Source organism: Lactuca sativa, chromosome 1, assembly GCF_002870075.4.
Source record: "Lactuca sativa cultivar Salinas chromosome 1, Lsat_Salinas_v11, whole genome shotgun sequence".
NCBI classification, from domain to species: Eukaryota; Viridiplantae; Streptophyta; class Magnoliopsida; order Asterales; family Asteraceae; genus Lactuca; species Lactuca sativa.
The window spans coordinates 35,421,441-35,441,006 of NC_056623.2; the positions used below are offsets into that span (position 1 = coordinate 35,421,441).

The window sequence follows — 19,566 nt, forward strand, 5'->3', positions numbered from 1 at the left end:
TCTTCTTATTCCTCAGTACGCAGTTGACGAGGAAATGAAGAAGGCCCGTTATCATGAGATGTTGTGGAGTGATATCTGCCAGTTTGTGAGCCGATCCAGCTGCAAGACGCTGGATGATATGATTGCGAGGGCTCGGGAGAGAGAGATAGATCTAGAGATGGAAAGAAAGAGGAAGCCAAAGGTGACTACAGGTTCAGGGAGTTCGGGCAAAAGGCCCAAGGTGTCAGATCATAGGTCCAGAGGACAGCAGACCACAGTCGGTGTGGCAAGTGTGGGAGAGTGCATGATGGGGTGTGCAAGGTGGGGAATCCTGGCTGCTTTAAGTGCGGCCGGACTGGGCATATGAGCAGAGATTGTACAGCTTCTACCACTGCCACCGAAACATCAGATCTAATTTGTTTCCATTGCAACCAGAGGGGACATAAAAAGTCTCAGTGCCCGAGTTTAGCTACAGCGGGGAAGGTGTCGGCACCTGCCCCTGCTACACAGAGGATTACGGACGGTCGTCAGGGTCGGGCCGAGGCGCCAGTGGTGAAGAGTAGAGCTTTCCAGATGACAGCAGAGGAGGCGCGAGCGACTCCAGATGTGGTGACGGGTATGTATTTTCCTTTTATCTCTGCATTTATTATTGATTGTTTCTAATAATATATGTTTGTGTATAGGGTCGTTCTTAGTGAACGACATTTCAGCTACAGTGTTACTTGATTCGGGGGCTACCCGATCGTTTGTCTCTCTTGCGCTTAGCAAGAGGTTTAGTAGAGCTCCAGGAGAGCTGGATTGTCCACTCGAGGTGGAGATAGCCGATGATAGGACCGTCAGGGTCGCGAGAGTACATAAGGCATGCTCGTTGTAGTTATTCGATGAGCAGTTATCAGTATACCTGGTCCCTATTCCTTTGAGAGGGAACAAGGTCATAGTAGGCATGGATTGGCTGAGCCCCAATGGGGCGGTGATTGATTGCGAGTTGCAGCTAGTGAAGGTTCGCACTCCCAGCAGGGGAGAGTTAGTGATTCAGGGCGAGAGGCCACAGCGCGGACTGATTCTTTGTTCAACATCGAGAGCGAGGCGCTACTTCCAGCAGGGTTGCGCAGGGTTCGTTGACTACGTCTTGGATGCTCGGGAGAAGGGCAAAGCGACAGTCGACGATGTACCGGTAGTGCGAGACTACCCGGACATATTCCTGACGGATTTGCCTGGGATACCTCCGGAGAGACAGGTTGAGTTCAGGATTGACCTAGTTCCTGGTGCGGCTCTGATAGTCAAGGCACCGTATCGGTTGGCTCCTCCAGATATGCAGGAGTTGTATACGCAGCTGCAGGAGCTGCTAGACAAGGGTTTCATCAGACCGAGTAGTTCACCATGGGGAGCCTGATCCTATTCGTGAAGAAGAAAGATGAGTCGCACCATATATGCATAGATTATCGGGAGTTGAACAAGGTAATGGTGAAGAACCGTTATCCACTCCCAAGTATAGATGACTTGTTCAATCAACTTCAGGGAGCATCTTGGTTTTCCAAGATTGATCTGCACTCCGGTTATTATCAGATGCGGGTCAAGGGAGAGGATGTTCAGAAGACAACCTTTAGGACCCGCTATGGTCATTATGAGTTTGTGGTGATGCCATTTGGGCTCACCAATGCCCCAGCCGCGTTCATGGACCTCATGAACCGCGTATGCAAGCCGATGTTGGATCGGTCTATGATAGTATTCATTGATGACATCCTAGTTTACTCCAAGACTCAGGAGCAACACGAGTAACACTTGAGAGAAGTGTTGGAGACACTGAGAAGGGAGAAACTTTTTGCAAAGTTCTCCAAGTGCGAGTTTTGGTTGTGCGAGGTGTAGTTCCTTGGTCACCTCGTCAACCAGAAGCGTATTCTAGTGGATCTGGTCAAGATCGAGGCCATGATGCAGTGGGAGGTCCCGAGGTCTCCATCATAGATTCAGAGCTTCCTAGGATTGGCAGGATACTATAGGAGATTCATCCAGGATTTCTCCAAGATAGCAGTTCCACTTACCCGACTAACCAAGAAGCCGGTGGTGTTTCGTTGGGGCCCTGAGCAGCAGGCGACATTTGAGACCCTCAGACAGCGATTGTGTGAGGCACCGATTCTGACCTTGCCAAAGGGAGTGGATGATTTTGTAGTTTGTTGTGATGCCTCGATCACATGTATGGGAGCAATGTTGATGCAGCGGGGGCATGTGATAGCTTACACCTTTAGACAGTTGAAGCCTCATGAGGCTAACTATCCAACGCACGATTTGGAGTTGGGGGCAGTGGTGTTCGTCCTCAAGTTTTTGAGAAACTACCTCTATGGGGTCCGTTGTACCATCTACACGGATCACAAGAGTCTGAGATACCTCATGAACCAGCCGAATCTTAACATGAGGCAACGTCGGTGGTTAGATGTAGTGAAGGATTACGATTGTGAGATCCTTTATCACCCGGAGAAGGCCAAAGTTGTGGCCAACGCCTTGATCCGCAAGACGGCAGTGGCCCCGATTAGGGATATATGCTTGAGGATGACAGTGATTACTCCGTTGTTGGAACTGATCAGGGAGGCACAAGTCGAGGGCCTCAAGGACGAGAGACAGAAGTGTGAGAGGATCGTGGGCCGAGTAGCTTCTTTTGATTATGACAACCGGGGATTGTTGACCCTTCATGGGAGAGCTTGGGTACCGTGTTGGGGAAGAGTACGATAGGTGTTGATGGACGAGGCCCATAAGTCTCGATTTTCCATCCACCCAGGGGCGACGAAGATGTACAAAGATCTTCGACTCGATTATTGGTGGCCCTGCATGAAGCGGGATGAGATGCCTGACCTGCAGGAAGGTCAAGGCAGAGCACCAGAGACCCCACGACAAGATGCAGCCGTTAGACATTCCCGTATGGAAATGGGAGGACATTACCATGGATTTTATCACTAAGCTTCCCAGAACCGCGCGGGGAGTGGATTCGATTTGGTTCATAGTGGTTCGGCTGACCAAGAGCGCACACTTTATATCGATCCAGGAGAGCATATCGGATGAGAAGCTAGCCGACATCTATGTGCACGAGGTAGTGGCACGACATAGAGTGCCGGTTTCGGTAGTGTCTGACCGAGATGCCCGTTTTACTTCTAGATTTTGGAAGCGGTTTCATGACGAGATAGGGACTCGTCTTCATTTTAGCACCGCTTTCCACCCTCAGACGGACGGGCAGAACGAGAGGACGATTCAGACTCTCGAGGACATGCTTCGGGCATGTGTTCTATACTTCGGTGGCAGTTGGGATACGTATTTTCCACTAGCGGAATTTTCGTATAACAACAGTTACCACTCTAGCATTGACCGTCCTCCTTTCGAGATGCTCTACGGAAGGAAGTGCAAGACCCTGATTTGTTGGGGCGAGGTCGGTTAGCGAGTCATCGGGAGCATCGAGGTGGTGCTCAAGACCACAGAGTTGATTCAGCAGGTTTGTAGCAGGCTGCATACTACGCATAGTAGGCAGAAGAGTTACGTCGACAGGAGGCTTTCAGACCTGGAGTTTCAGGTGGGCGATATGGTCCTCCTAAAGGTATCACCCTGGAAGGGCGTTATCAGGTTTCGGAAGAGGGGCAAGCTGGGCCCCAGGTTCATTGGTCCTTTTAGGGTTTTGGTCCGGGTGGGTCGGTGGCTTATCGGTTGGATCTTCCGGCAGAGCTTAGCCAGATCCACAACACTTTCCATGTTTCTCAGTTGAGAAAGTGTTTGGCCCAAGCTAGTTACAAACTCTGTTCTGATGTCGGGCGGGGCCCGATGCAGTGGGCGGGGCCCAATATTTGCTTATATGTCATTGCATGGTATGAGGTAGTTTGGGGAAGCTCACTAAGCTTTGTGCTTATAGTTTCAGTTTTTGGTTTCAGGTACTTCCGCTAGCAAGGGAAAGAGCTCAGGATGATGGCATCGCACACACCACAGCCTCAGTTTTATCCTGGGAGTTTTATTCGGATAATGTTATGATTGATGCAGTTTTTTTAGGCACAGTTATTATGACATTTGAGTTACTCATTCTATGGTTTTATTATTTATGATATCCGATGATGTGATTTTTAGTAATATTAAAACAAAAATTTTTGGATCGTATTTTGGGTCGTTACAAGGATTATGACTGCGAGATCATTTACCAGCGGGGTAAAGTGAATGTGGTGGCGGATGCTTTGAGCCACAAGTTGGCTAGATCATTGGACAGGGAGATGTGTATGAGGATATTAGTGGATTCCCCGCTTTTGGGATTGATCAGGGAGGCTCAGGCCGAGGGTGTTCAGAAAGAGAATTGGAAGAAAGAGATGATCAGGGATGAGATTGATAGATTTGTCATAGATAGTCGAGGGTTATTGACCCAGTGTGGTCGGGTCTGGGTTCTGATGTGTTGTGGGGTCAGACAGATTGTATCAGAGGAGGCTCATAATGTTTTCCTATTCATACAAGGTCCACCAAGATGTATCGGGATTTAAGGTTGAGCTATTGGCGGCCGTGTATGAAGAGAGAGATAGCTTGGTATGTTGAGAGATGCATGACCTAACGGATGGTCAAGGCTGAGCATCAGAGGCTGCATGGCTAGCTGCAACCCCTGGATGTTTCCATGTGGAAATAGGACTAGATTTCAATGGATATTATCACCAAGTTGTCGAAGATGGCAAAGGGTTTGGATGTCATCTAGGTCATCGTAGATCGATTGACCAAGATTGCTCACTTTTTGGCCATTCAGGAGAGTTCCTAGGCTGAGAAGTTGACTAATGTGTATGTTCGTGAGATCATTACTCGCTATGGGGTTCCGGTCTCCATTGCTTTAGACCGTGATGTTTGGTTCACCCTCCGTTTTCGACAGAAGTTCCAAGAGGAACTGGGCACGAGGTTGCACTTCAGCACTGCTTATCATCTGCAGGCCGACGACCAGAGTGAGCGGACGATACAGACCCTTGAGGATATGTTGCGGGCATGTGTTATTGATTTTGGTGGGATTTAGGACTCCTACATACCTCTTGCGAAGTTTCATACAATAACAATTATCACTCCAGCATTGGTACTCCGCCTTTTGAGCTATTGTATGGGCGGAGATTTCATACCCCGGTTTGTTGGGGCGAGGTTAGACACAGGGTTATGGTACAAAATGAAGTGGTCCTTTAGACCACAGAGCTTATTCAGCAGATTAAGCAGAGACTGCAGATCGCTTAGAGTCGTCAGGAGATCTATGCTGACCGACGCCGATCCAAGTTGGAGTTTCAGGCCGGCGACATGGTATTACTGAAGGTCTCAACTTGGAAATGTGTGATACACTTTAGGAAGAAGAGGAAATTGGGTCCCCGGTATATTGGGCCTTTTTAGGTGATTGCCAGGGTTAGCAAGGTGGCTTACAGGTTGGATCTTCCTGAAAAGCTCAATCAGATTCACAACACTTTCCATGTTTCACAGCTGCAGAAGTACGTATTAGATGAGGATGCGGTGGTTTACTTGGATGATATTTAGGTCAATGAGTGCCTGAACTATGTTGAGAAGCCGATAGCGATTCTGGAAAGGAAGATGAAGGTCTTGCGCAGCAGGGAGATACCTTTGGTAAAGGTACAGTGGTAACATTAGAGAGGCTCCGAGTGGACCTAAGAGCCGGAGGCTGAGATGCGGGAGCATTATCCCTGGTTGCTCACCACATCAGACTTTGAGGACGAAGTCTAGTTCAAGTGGGGGGAATTGTAACATCCAGAGGTTCAGGTACTTCTAAATCTATCCCTATCATTTTATTATAAGACATTTTGATCCCTAAGTCCAAGAGAATGTGCTCTGAAACCCTAGTGGCAATTTCGTAAATTAGATAGGAGGAGTACGCTAAGCGTACATATGGGTATGTTGAGCGTACTAAGGCGTGCCCTAGTATGCTGGGTGTACTAGCTTCAAGAGTAAAACCCTACTTTTAGGATTTGGGTGGTATTTAAGCATCGTTATGTCTCATCTTCCCTCATCTTTTCATCTTCCACATCCTTTGAGACGTTTTTGTAAACCCTAGCTCTCTTAGTGTGTGTTTTCAGCTCAAGAGTGTGTTCTTTGTGTGTTGAAGGAGGAAGAAGTTGCATCGAGGAGCCTTGAAGTGGAAGCAAGCTTGTGGATCTGGGATCTTAGTCTTCTTGAGAAGCTCCAGAAGGTATAAAGTCCACACCTTAATGTATTGGTTATTAGATCCCATTTTTGGGTGTTTTATGTTGCTTTTCTTGTCCCAAAGGTCCCATCTTGTGCATGGTTTGCTCTTATCATTTTGAGCTGTCCTTTCAGACCCTAGGAAGGGTCCTAAGCCGTAAAAATGAAGTCCCACTTGATAGAATTACTCCATGCATCTTGTAGAAGCTATTAATGGATTAAGACCTTGTGTTAAGCACTTTTTGGACTTGTAAAGTCATAAAGTTGGAAACTTTATGACTCTAGAGTATATTTGGACCTTGGATCTAAAATATGGGCTTAAGTGCTTATGTCATTAAGAACTAAATGGAGTTTGGGGGTTGCGAGGGTACACCCTGCGTACAAAGGAGTATGCCCCGCGTACTCGGTCAACCACCCCGATGGTGGTCTTCTGCAAGGCTTCACATACGCTAAGCATACCTCAAGGGTACGCCCCGCGTACTCGCATGGTCCAACCTTATTGATTTGACTTGGTTGAGATGACTTAACTATGTTGAATCACTTGAATCTGACCAAGTTTGACCTTGAGGGTATTTTGGGATTTTGATGGAATTGGTCATTTGATGAAAATGGGTATCGGTTAGAGATCCAAGATTCGGAGTCGGACCTTATCAGTTCTGTTCAGTTTGCGAGGTGAGTTTTCCTCACTGTACTTTTGGGTCGAAGGCACCAAGGCCGGCCCATTGGATTTTATCCTGGTTTATTGCATGTTGGTATGATGTAGGGATCTGTTAGATCTATATACAGGTGTATAGGATGCTGCTATGCTTAGTGATCAATAAGATCTGTTGATTGTTTGTTAACTGGTTATATATGTTTAGTTGTTATGTATATGTCGACATGTTATGTGTGTTTGGGTTGAGGCGGTCCTGCTGTGTATAGAAGGCCAAGAGACCTAAGGCAGTCTGACTGAAGGCCTGCGAGGCAGACCAATCAGGCTGAAGGCCCGGAGGACGATCCAAATAGAATGAAGGCCCGGTGCGCCGGTCCAGTTATACTGAAGGTCCTGTGAGTGGTCCAGATAGACTGAAGGCCTGTGAGGCGGACCAACCATGCTGAAGGCTCTGTATGCATGATGTTTGTTATTGTTTATGTGGTATTGGTTTTATATGTTGGTACTTTGAGGGAAATTCACTAAGCTTTGAACTTACAGTTTTGGGTTATGTTTCAGGTACTTCGGATGACCGCGGGAAGGCGAAAGCGTTATCGTACACCTCCTCGTGATTTGATTTATGATTTTGGGAAAACTCTGATATTAAACATGTTTTGGAAACTAAATTGTAAACAATGATGATTTGTTGATTGGTTTTAAATTTTAAAATTTTCATGATTTTTATAGGTGTTACAAACTGGGATGAAGCTTTTTCAGTGATTGATTCAACTTGGAAAGGCTCATTTAAAACCATCCTTTCTACAAGATTATCATGTATAATCACCTGAAGAGATTGGACTTAAATTATAACAAATTTCGAGTCAACCATCTTTAATTCTAAGAATTTTGCAACAACATGCTTCTTGGTTCCATCACTTTAGTCTTATACTTTTGGTCTAATGATTCCCACAGTTCCTTAGTCGTTTCAACTTTACAATATACATTGTAAAGTTCATAAGCTAACCCATTCAACACATAGTTTTGACACAGAAATTCAAGGTGCTTCCAAGCCTCCACCACGCTCACAGGCTGAGTGTCAGATTGTCCCTCAACAACTTGGGGAGAATTTTCTGTGAGGAACCAAGCCATGTTTAAAGTGGCTAACTAGAAGAACTTCTTATGTTGCCACCTCTTGAAGTTAAGACCATAAAACTTCTCTAGTCTTTCAACATGATTAGCCATGGTGTTTGGTACAGGTGGGGTAACATTCTGGTTTACAAGTGGATGATTTGGTGTTTCACTTGGTCCAATCATTCTGAAAAGTTAATATTCAAACAAATCATCAGAAACATAAATGAAATTGTTTACCCAAAGCAGATATAAGAAGATTAGTAGAAATAAAAAATAAAATAGAAGAAAACAGATTTAATCAAAACACACTCGATTAAAATAGTTTTAGCGAGCTTTGGTTTAAGATTGTTAGTTTTCAATAATAAATCTGCAAAATAAATAATTAGTGAATTATAACGATGGTTGAATGAGGCTCATGTTTGACATGGTCCTCTTAAGCAGATTCGTCGTCTATTCCCAGGGTACAACAGTCGAAGTAGTATGCACTGACGGATCTGACCACTTGCCTGAAAAGTTCGCCGAAATTTGTATGCAGAGAGAAAGGAGAAGAGAGTATTGGACCAAGGTGTGCAGACATGAGAAGGCAGTATCTCTTTATATACCAAACTTTGTAACTAGATTCATTAATTCAAAATTAAATGAATTAATTATGAATTAACTCACATTAAATGCATCATTTATAAAAATTATATTAGGGACCAAAACTATAAAGTTCTGAAAAAACATGGCTTGTGCAAGCCCAAAATTTTGGAGCTGCATTCGTGTTCGCATGTTGCGCCCACACACGAGTTCAGTGAATTTTGTCTACAAAATCCATGATTCGCACTCCCCCGTGCGCGTATAGGTATTGGAGTAAAATCATACATAGAAGCTTGTAAACCCATTACATATCTATGCTTATAAACCCACTAAGAGATTGTTCAGTTTTCCTATGTGAGACATATTCCTACATCCACTTTATTTGCTAACTTTTTTTTTTTTTCAAATACTCATCTTTGAGCATCAATGTCCATTTACACATTGTCCGTTTTGGACACAACATATATCGTTTCGAAGCTCTCACGGGGAAGAATATAATCCACCAAGGATTAATAAAAATATACAATATATTCATATTTAAATTTGTCCAAAGATTAATAAAAATACATAACTTTTATTAAAACTTCCAACAAGAACTTTTTGGTGCAAAGATTTGGCCATAGAGTGAAGTCTTAGGGTGAATCTGCTTGACGAAGTGTTTTGAATGTTACGTCTGAAGAAGCTTTGAGATCAAAGTTGCAAATGAGGTCAGAAGCACAACCAAGAAGTATAACTTCAGACGAAGTTAAGAGGCGTAGTTGAAGGCTTGGTGGTAAATCTAAGCAGCGAAGCATGTCTATAGGCTGTAGAGCTCATCACTCGAGCTTCACCTTTAATATACACCTTGTTGTAGCCTTTAATGATCAGAAGTAGTCCCAACTATAAACTTTAGATCGACGTAGTAACTTGGGTACCAAGGTTGTCATGTACGATCACCAACCAACCTAATTCCATGATTTTATAGGCCCATAAGCCCCAATCTAGAAGAAATTAGGTCAAACATTTATTATAAACAATTTTTTTCTGGATGATTGTAACCATAATGCAAAAAGTAAATAAAATAACTTTTTCGAATTGTCATGTAGATATATGTTTATCATTATGATAAGTGAACCACATTAAATCTTCTTATCCTTATACCTTATTGTTTCTTTAGCATCTTCATTGGCATGTTTGTGTTTATCTAAGTTCTTGATTCTAACGGTGGGATGGGTTAGTAGGGTAATATCCATAGTTAATGTGTCAACACCTTTTGATAATGTGTTTCTTTATCTTATGTCGGTAATTAATTTAATTTTTTTTGAACAAATGTCTAGTACAACGCTAGACTATAAAAAAAATTTACATGGGTTTTTAACCAATCAATCCAACTAACACAACAATTAGGCATTCTAAAACGACAAACAACCAAATAAAAAATAATAATATTATCTACAATCTCGTTCTTCCTCAAACTTCCCGTGTAAAAAAGCACCGAATTCCTAAATCTCCATAAGATCCAACACTTAACACTACCCATCACTTTCAATTTGGATTTCTTCCAATGGATAGTTAATTTTATAAATACGATAACAGTTTTTTCTATAAAAACAATAAAACGATTTGCAGAATTTTAAGCATTTGAATCTGTACTTATTAAAATATTTTTTATCTTTGACATGTACGCATTTTTGGTAGAGTTTGAAGGCATGGTAAGCATGTTATTCGTGATATGCACATTTTTTCTACCATTTGCATGATTTCTAATTTTCCATGCCAATTAAAGAAAGGGATTATAATATCACAGCTGCAAAGATGCATACTAACAGCTGTCTTACAACTTTTTGTTTGTTTCTTTTATTCTTTTGATTAAGATTAGTCATGTTGTAAACCAAACTAAGCTAAATATTTTGTTCGCATCCTACCATAATACTTTCATCGAAGTGAGTCTAGGTCCATAGATTTGAGTTATTGTTGGCTTATTTATGCTTGAATTCGATCAGAACTCAATAAACTTGAATTTTGTCGAGTTTAAGCTCAAGCACATATATATGAATTAAAAACATACGAGTCAAATAATTTATAAGAACCTGATTAGAACTTTTATCAAGCTTCCCAAGCCACAGTTGGTGTTTACACTTATGTATTTAGGATTAGAACTTTTATCAAGCTTCCCAAGCCATAGTTGGTGTTTACATGTATGTATTTATGGTTAAGTTTTGACATATCGCTGTTCCCTTGGATATGAAGAAAACAACTTTTTCTTTTGTAATTTAGTGACATGTGAAGATAAAGATATGCAACAAGTTAAGAAGAAGACGAAAGAGTGGTCAAAATCAGTAGATGATCAAAAAGTGAAGAAGGAAGTACCCGAGAGATAGATAAAAGCTACATTTTACCTTTTGACGAAATATTGTTCGAATACGAAAAGGGTTTTCTGGAGGAACGTGCTTTTTAGTCATTTTGTTGCAGTTTTAGCTCAAACACCAGAAGTCCTTGTTTTTTAAGATTTATATATGAATTGTACGAATATATATATATATATATATATATATATATATATATATATATATATATATATATATATATATATATATATATATATATATATATATATATATATATATATATATATATAGCTTTTAAGTCTTTAAAAACTCATAAATAAAATACTATGTTCAAATATAGACGTCATTTTCCTTGTTCCTTAAATTATCGTGATTGATTACACATTACCTACCCCTGGTGGTAACGAATCTGGTTGGTGCATAGGGTCGTAGATGACATTTACTTCTTTTACTATAATTCAAAGAGAAAAAAACAAATCATCTATATTATATTTGCTTTGAATATATAACACATGCAACACCAAATTTGAAGTTGTGATTAAAAAGAAAAAAAAACTTTAACTTAATATATTGAATCACGGCTTACGTGTAACAACAAATAATTTTTTTTTTTTTTTTTTTTATATATTTTATATTAAGGTATTGATACTTGATAGTACATATTTTATTTATTTATATTTTTGAAGAAATGTATATAGTTTACAAATAATACCCAATTAATATTTGTATATAGTTTACAAATAATACCCAATTAATATTTGTAAGGGTAAAAACTAGTTTACAATAACCGTTGATTGATCAAATTAAAAACCCATCCAACGGCAAAAACAAGCTATGTTCACAAAAGGTCAAAGTCACTCCTTCTGTGAACCCTAACTTTAAATCCGCCATCCATGTGAGCCGTCAACATTGGCAACAAAACCGGCTTCTCTAAACAAACCGGAATTAGTTCAAACTGTTTTAAAACAGAAGCCACTACATATTTCATCTGCAGAAAGGCCATCTCTTTTCCAAGACACACCCTTGGACCCCCTTGAAAAACCGGAAATTTATAAGGGGTCTCCATTTTCAACACACCCGGTTCAGTAAACCACCGGTCCGGTTTAAACGCCAAACAGTCCTTTCCCCATAATGATTTCATTCTTCCCATGCCATACGGGAAATACATCACTCTGTTGCCCTTGTGCACCGGCGTCCCGTCCGGTAACACGTCATCATCTCCGGCGTGCTTTGAGTCCCACAACACCGGCGGGTATAACCTCATTGATTCACATAAACAAGCCTTCAAATAATCCATTTTCTTCAAATCTTCGAAGTTTAATGATTGTGACTTATTTGACTGGTCGCGATCGTTGACTATTGTGGCGACCTCGTCAAGGATATTTTTCTTCACGGTGGGGTGCCATGTCAGCAGCCAAAGGAGCCATGTCATCGCCGACGATGTAGTGTCTCTTCCAGCCATCATAAAGCTTATCACCATGTCCCTCACGAGCTCATCGCCGTGACCGGCGGATATAAACCTGGATAACAAATCTCTCCGGCTCTCACTTCCGGCCATCTGCTTTCGCCGCTCACGGATTATCTCAGTCACCGAAGAATGTACGACTCCGACAGATTCTTTCAACCTCCGTTCGCTTCCGACGTTAAACAGCCTCTTCGCCTTCCACACCCAGTTCGCCGGCGCCGTGCCACGCATTGCGCTTGCCCCCGCCGCCACATCAAACGCCGTGGCAAGCGCGGGAACAGGGCGTGTGTAATCCAAGCAGCACGGGTCCCACCCAAGAGAGATCTTACATATGGTATCAAAAGCTAACCTTTTGAGAACGTCTTGCATGTCCAACACGCCGCCATTTTCAATCGAGCTTTCCAGCAATGGAATAAGCCTTGTGGTTATTTCTTCTTCAAGAACACTGATTATAAACTCACGCAACGATTTTGTGCTGAACTCATGGCTAGCTAACTTACGTTGGGTGCTCCATAGCTCGCCGTCGACGTTGAAAATTCCCATTCCGAGAAAGTCTCCGAGGATGTCAGTGAAAGGCTTCCCTTTCGGGTAGTTTTCGAAGTTACTTCGGAGAATGTACTCGACGTTAGCAGGATTCGCAGTGATGATCATCTTGTTCTTCCATCCAAGTCGATTCAAGACGATGGTTTGCGATGGTGAGACAGAAAGGAGGTGGGTGAACCAGTGGATGAGGCGGTGGCTGTTCTGGTGGAAAGAAATAAGGGAGCCAATCAACGGATATGATTTATGTCCGTTACTTGAGCTGCTGCTGCTGGTGGCGGACGCTACCAGGATCCGAAGCAAAGAAGATAGGTACAGAAGTATGAATAGTAGAGTGAGAAACTGGAGGAGAGAGAGAGTAAACATGGCTGCAGAATGGTGGAGATGGTGAAGACTGGAGGATGTTGGTGTTTATATGGGGACCGGTGAAATGGAGTAGAAACCGTTGAAACACGTTGGGATACTAGTATTATATAACGCACGTTTTCAATGCAAGCCGCAGTCCTAGAGCTCATTTTTTATCACTAGAAACATGTGCGGAAAATATTCGACATGGTTTTTTATCTTATTTTTCGTTTTCCTTATTGACACGTCACATAAGAATACTTACTCTACCATGTTCTTTAATTATTTATTGATTACACCGTCAAAATTTTGGTCGACTATAACTTATGTACGAGGTGCAGCGAGTTACTAGTTTTATACCTTTTACTGTAAATTAATAGAATTATACATTATACAAAATGTTGGTTTGTAATATGATTTACGTAATTTAGATATACGCTGATACACACAAACTAATTACAGAAGAAGCGGAGAGATAATATATTTATTAAAAGAATAATAAATAATTATATAATTAAAACTTATATGAAAAAAAAGACAAAAATTAACGTAAAATTCTCATTTTACCGACATTTAATAGAAGATGCTTGACGGTAACAACTTTATGGAACAAACATGCAATTTTTGCCAACTACATTGAATCCACGTAAAAATCTTATAGTTAATTTGGACCTAAAGTACAGAATAGTGCACACCATTGGGAACAAAAACTGTAGTTTAGTATTCTTACAAAAAATTTAAAATTTTGACATAAAATGTAGAACAACACAGACCATAAGGACCAAAAGTCTAATTTTATCATTCTTTTCTAATATAGTTTTAGAATTAAAAATTATAGGGACCAATGGTTTCTGGTAAAGGTCTTTACTACAGCTTCTTTTAGTTTAGGGTTCTTGATTTTGAAGAAAGGGAAGAGAGCTATATTAGTTTAGGAAGGCTGGGGGATTGGGGGCGTAGAATGTTGTCGGCGATAGAAAGATGAAAGATAGGAGCCTAGGAGGTCTAGTGAGTTTCCGACGAGAGTAAAGAAAGGAACGATATGGGAAAAGAGGAAATTGTCTCTCTTTCATGGAAAAATAATGTAATTTTAACCAATAAAAATATCTTAAAAATTATATAGGATGTCCAAATGGTAAAATGAGGTGTCTATTTAGCCAATTCCATATTTTATCTATATTGATAAATAAATAATAAACAATAAATAAATAAATAAATAATAAATTAAATTAAATAAAGTATAAAAAGGATAATATAGTCTTTTAAGGCATGATAATGACCAAACGCATAACAAAAATACATCTTAAGGAATATTTCAATTTTTTTTAAGACCTAAAGACCAAACGGCAAATGCACAAATTATCCCAAACCACATAGACTATTTGTTAATTTGGTCTCGCTATAAAATAACGAAAAATCCAACACTTCCTCTAATTACCCTCTTCATCCTTGATTCTATAAGCCGACCTTCCAAGCTAGACATTGATACATCTTAAGTGTAGGCATCATCAATCATGTTTGTGTATTCTTTATATCGGTTTAAGCTTAATATGGTATGGATGATGAAAAAAACAAATGATTATTAGTTTTAAGTTATCACCTTCTCATCTGATTTCTCTAATGTAATTTTTTTATAAATAATTCTTGAGTTTTGGTTAACCACAGTGTGGTGAAGGCTCACCACGACTTGGCCATGCTAGAATGTTCGCAGGACTTTAATGAGCCCCCACGACATGACATTGTTGGCCACGACGTGGTGAGCGGTTGGATCGTTAAACCCTAATTTTTTTGGGTATTTAAAGGAAAGAAGGAGGCTAGGGTTGCCTACCCTCAGCCTCCATCACTCTTAAACCTATGAGTTCGTAACCTTAATCTCCTTTGAAGCTTTTGAGCTCATTTGGGCATTTGTGGGTGGTTTATAGCTCTTTCTTAAAGAAGAATACTCCATTGGTGTATTTTTTGGAGTAAGCAAACTTCTTTCCATCATCTTGTGTTGTTGTTGGACCATTGTAAGTTGTCAAGCTTCTACCTTTCTCTTTCAACATGCTAGATCTAGATTTTTGTTCTTATTTCTTCATGTTGGGTTGAGTGGAATGCACGGAGTCCATAAAGTTTATTAAGGTCCCCTTGCTATCATATGTTTTAGATCTGGAGTTTAATGCTATTTTGAGTTCCATGCATAAGATTCTTAGTGATATTGCTTCATTTTGACCTAAGTTGGAATCTAGACTTGTTTTGGTCATGCATGTTTGAAAAAGCAATTATCTTTGGAATATTTTAGACCTTAGTAAGGATTCTGGAAGGTTGGAAGGAAATGGCTTAACAGACTAAGGACTAAATTTGTTAAGCTGCTGGAACCTAATTCCCACGACATGGTGTTTGGATGCTACGATGTGGCGACTGGGGAAAACGGACTATTTTGTCGAGAAACGCCCACGATGTGGAAATGTGAGGCCACTACGTGGTGACTTGTCCAGTTGACGTGGACCGTTAAATTTGACCATGATTTTGACCAAGTGTGACCAAGGGGTATTTGGGTATTTTGAGTTGTAGTTTGAGACTAGGTCCTTGGTTGATGTATAGGTGACTTGTATAGTCAGCAGTTGGAGTTGTGATCTATTCAACTATCTTTTCAGTGGATTGAGGTGAGTCTCTTCATAGTACTTGTGGGTCAAAGGCACCAATTCCAACCCATTGAATTATGTTATAGTATGCTAGTTGTCTTTGTGACTCTTGCATGTGTTGTCTATGTATGTATGTATACCGGGCGGGGCCTGATGAATGTATCGGGCGGGGCCCAATATATGTATGCATGATATTTATAGTATGGGGTATTTTATGGAACTCACTAAGCTTTGTGCTTACTATTGGATTAGTGTCTAAGTCCTTAATTATATTTGGTATGTACTTGACCCGGTTGTGCATAGTCCTTTTGGGTTGCCTTCACCAAAGCAACTTGACAAGATGATTTATGGAGAGAGAGAGAGAGAGAGAGAGAGAGAGAGAGAGAGAATATTGTGGTTTATTAATATATCATATGAATAATATATTAAAGGAGAAATCATATAGTTTAATTAATATTGGTCAAGAATTAATTTTGTGGCTAAAAGAGATTAATTAAATAAAGGGGACTGAAACTGCCAATTATAAGATAATTGAATTTGGGCTGTGAATCTCATGGATTAAGGGAGTGGACGATTTTAAGGTGGAAGCCAACATGGAAATCGTCCAAGGGCCTTATTCCATAAGGTTCTTAGAGCTGCTTAGGGCCTAAGCTATCCAATTAGGGTTTTAACTGAAACCCTAGCAGCTCAGCTATTTAAGGACCCCTAGGGCTTCAGTTTGAGCTACCAGAAGAAACCCTATAGTTACTATAGCCGAAATTGTGCCTCCTCTCCCTCTCTTCTAGATCATCTTCTTGCCTTGGTGTTCGTGAGCCATTAGAGGTATTACAATTGTGATACTAAGCTCTTGAAGATTGAAGATTCTTGCCACTATCAAGAGGTAATCAAATAAACTTGTATTAGTTGTAGATTTCGTTTTATAGTATGCTAGATTAGGGTTTGAAAGCTTTGGATAAATTTGCATGTACAATAAAGAAACCTAGATCCAAAGCTTTAAGGTTTTGCATGTGCACATAGGATGTTCTTTTGCTTAAAACCCATCACTTACGGTGTATGTTTGACATGTTTCAGGTACTTCCGGTTCCAAGGGGAAGGGCTTGGGTTGATTGCATCGCACGCAACCATGATTTCCGCATGTTGACTCTGATGTATTTATGGATGATTGTCATTATACTTTGATTTCACATTATGATTTTCTATAAACAATGAATAGTTGGTGGTTTTATCTAATCTAAAAATGATTTTTTTATTTTTATTTTTCGGACGTTACAAGTTGGTATCAAAGCCTTGGTTTAAGGGATTCGGGCATACCCTTGGGTGTGTCTGAACTCAAACTAAGGATTTGGTAAGTTTTCCATAAAAAGAAATTGTTTTCTAAAAAGGTTTCTAATGAAAGAAAAGGGTGTGGTGCATGAAATCGACTGAGCTCAAGTACGCTTTCCCAAAATACCCATACATGTTTTGTGTGATACTTGGAATTGAGAATCTGTGAATTGCATGCTAGATTTAGCTAATGATATGCTCAGGATTGAATGATCGAATGTTAGGAGAGATGCCTTATTTGTCTACTATATGAGCTTGTAGACTTGCGTGCTAGTATTGATCAGTCAGTGATACGATGTCCTGTTTAGGTTATGGTTTGTTTCCAATTACACAATGATCGAATGTTGTTTGCTTTATACTTTTAGGAGTTCCCATTAACATATGCTAACTAGGTACTTTTAGGAGTTCCCATTTCCAATTACACCAAGTTTTCCTTTAAGGGTATTTTGGTAATTCACGATTTTAATGAAGTGAGACACATGGTGGTTGTAGGCAATTGAGATCAGAGCTAAGAGTTGGGGTTTGATCTTCTTGATTCATCATTACTTGTGAGGTGAGTTGTTCTCACTATACTCAAGGATCGAAGGCACCAAGGCCGACCCTTTGGAATGTTATCCTGCTTTATTGTTGTTGCGATCTGTTAGATCAGTATCCTGGTAGATAGGATGTTTCTATGTGGTTATGATTGGTGAGATCGGTATCCTGGTATATAGGATGTTGCTATGCTTAGTGATATGTAGATCAATTTGACTGTCTATAGATTGTTATGTGATTATATGATATATGTGCATATGTTTAATTGGTGGTTGAGGCTTTTCTGCTTTGTGCATGAGCCAACAGACCGGGGCATTCCAACCCGATGGCTGTGGGCCGAAAGTATTCCATCCCGTGGATGATTGGACTCATAGTATGTGGAACCCAATGGTTGTGGGCCGAGAGTATTCCATCCCAAGGATGATTGGACACATAGTATGTGGGCATTCCAACCCGATGGTTATGGGCCGAGGGTATACCATCCCAAGGATGATTAGACCCATAGTATGTTGGTATTCCAACCCGATGGTTGAGGGTCTGGGGCATTCCAACCCAATGGTTGATTGGGCCCATAGTATGCTGTTATTGTTGTGTGTTATTGTTGTGTGAGTACTTTGGGGGAAACTCACTAAGTTTCATGCTTAAAATTGTCGATTTTGTTTCGGGTACTACGGATGATCGCGGGAAGGCGAATGATTAATCGTGCACCCTCGTTTTTCATGTTGTGATTTTGGGAAAACTCTGATATTGGATTATTTTGAAAACAATTTGTAAACAATGGATGATTTTGGAATGTTTGAAAAGTTTAAAATTTTTGTGAAATTTACGAGTGTTACAGGATTGTTGGTTTTGGGTTTGGAACCCATATGTTAATTGAATGTTTTCATGTTTGATAGCGCAAGGATTCTAGTGAATCTGCAGTCAGAGATATATTCGTGGGTTCAGCTGTTGAGGTGAGTCTCCTTACTATACTATGGGTCTAAGGCACCAATGTCGTCTCATTTGGTTTATGTATTGTAGTAAGACCAAGGGGTGGCCCTTGGAATTTGTATGAAAGACCATGGGGTGGATCCTGGTAATCTGTATGCAAGACCAGATTCTGGACTCTGATAGCTAAGTAGATAAGTAGTGGCAAATTGTATGCTAGTTATCTTTGTGATGCTTGCATGGGAAACCAGGAGGTGGCTCCTAGCACTTGTCTGTAAGACCCAATATTTTGGTCCCCATATTGGCAAGGAAAGACCATGACACGACTTGTGGCATAATGGCAAGACTATGGTTGGCACATAGCACCTCCCATTGTATGCTTGATATGTATGGCTCGCATGTTATGTATGGTATGTGGTATTTGGGGAACTCATTAAGCTTTGTGCTTATAGTTGTGGTTCATGATTTAAGGTACTTTCGGTTCAAAAGGGAAACGCCCAACTTGATCCCAACACATACACCTGTGTTTTCCGCAACTCTTGATTTTGGGATTTTACTCTGATAATTGTTTTATTTTGAAATTCTTTTAAATGTTTGAATAAAGGATAAATGATTGTTTTGATTATATTAAAATGATACTTTTACCTTCTAATTTTTGGGATGTTACAAATTGGTATCAAAGCCTTGGTTTTAGGGATTCGGGTATACTCTTGGGTGTGCCTGAACTCAAACTGAGGGTTTGGTGAATGTAACATCCCGGAATAGCAAGAGTAAAGTTGAAGGGCTAAAAGAGTAAAATGAGAAGGAGCGACTCGGCGAGTCCACGAGTGGACTCGGCGAATAGGGTCGCGACTCTAGTCGCGTGTTAAATGACCAACTCGGCGAGTAGCATGGGTGGACTCGGCGAGTTGGTGCTAAATGGAGAAAACCCTAAATCCGGAGGTTGAGCCCTATATAAAGAACATAACATTCATTCCCCCAGCCTCTTTACTCATC

General features: G+C 40.7%; 1 protein-coding gene across 1 annotated transcript; it reads right to left on the bottom strand.

Moving 5' to 3' along the window:
• Positions 1-11,477: 11,477 nt before the first annotated feature.
• LOC111920155 (cytochrome P450 94B3) lies at positions 11,478-13,368 on the bottom strand. The gene has a single exon (XM_023915751.3). The coding sequence runs from the start codon at positions 13,184-13,186 to the stop codon at positions 11,654-11,656; it is 1,533 nt and encodes a 510-aa protein (XP_023771519.1). The 5' UTR covers positions 13,187-13,368; the 3' UTR covers positions 11,478-11,653.
• Positions 13,369-19,566: the final 6,198 nt, after the last annotated feature.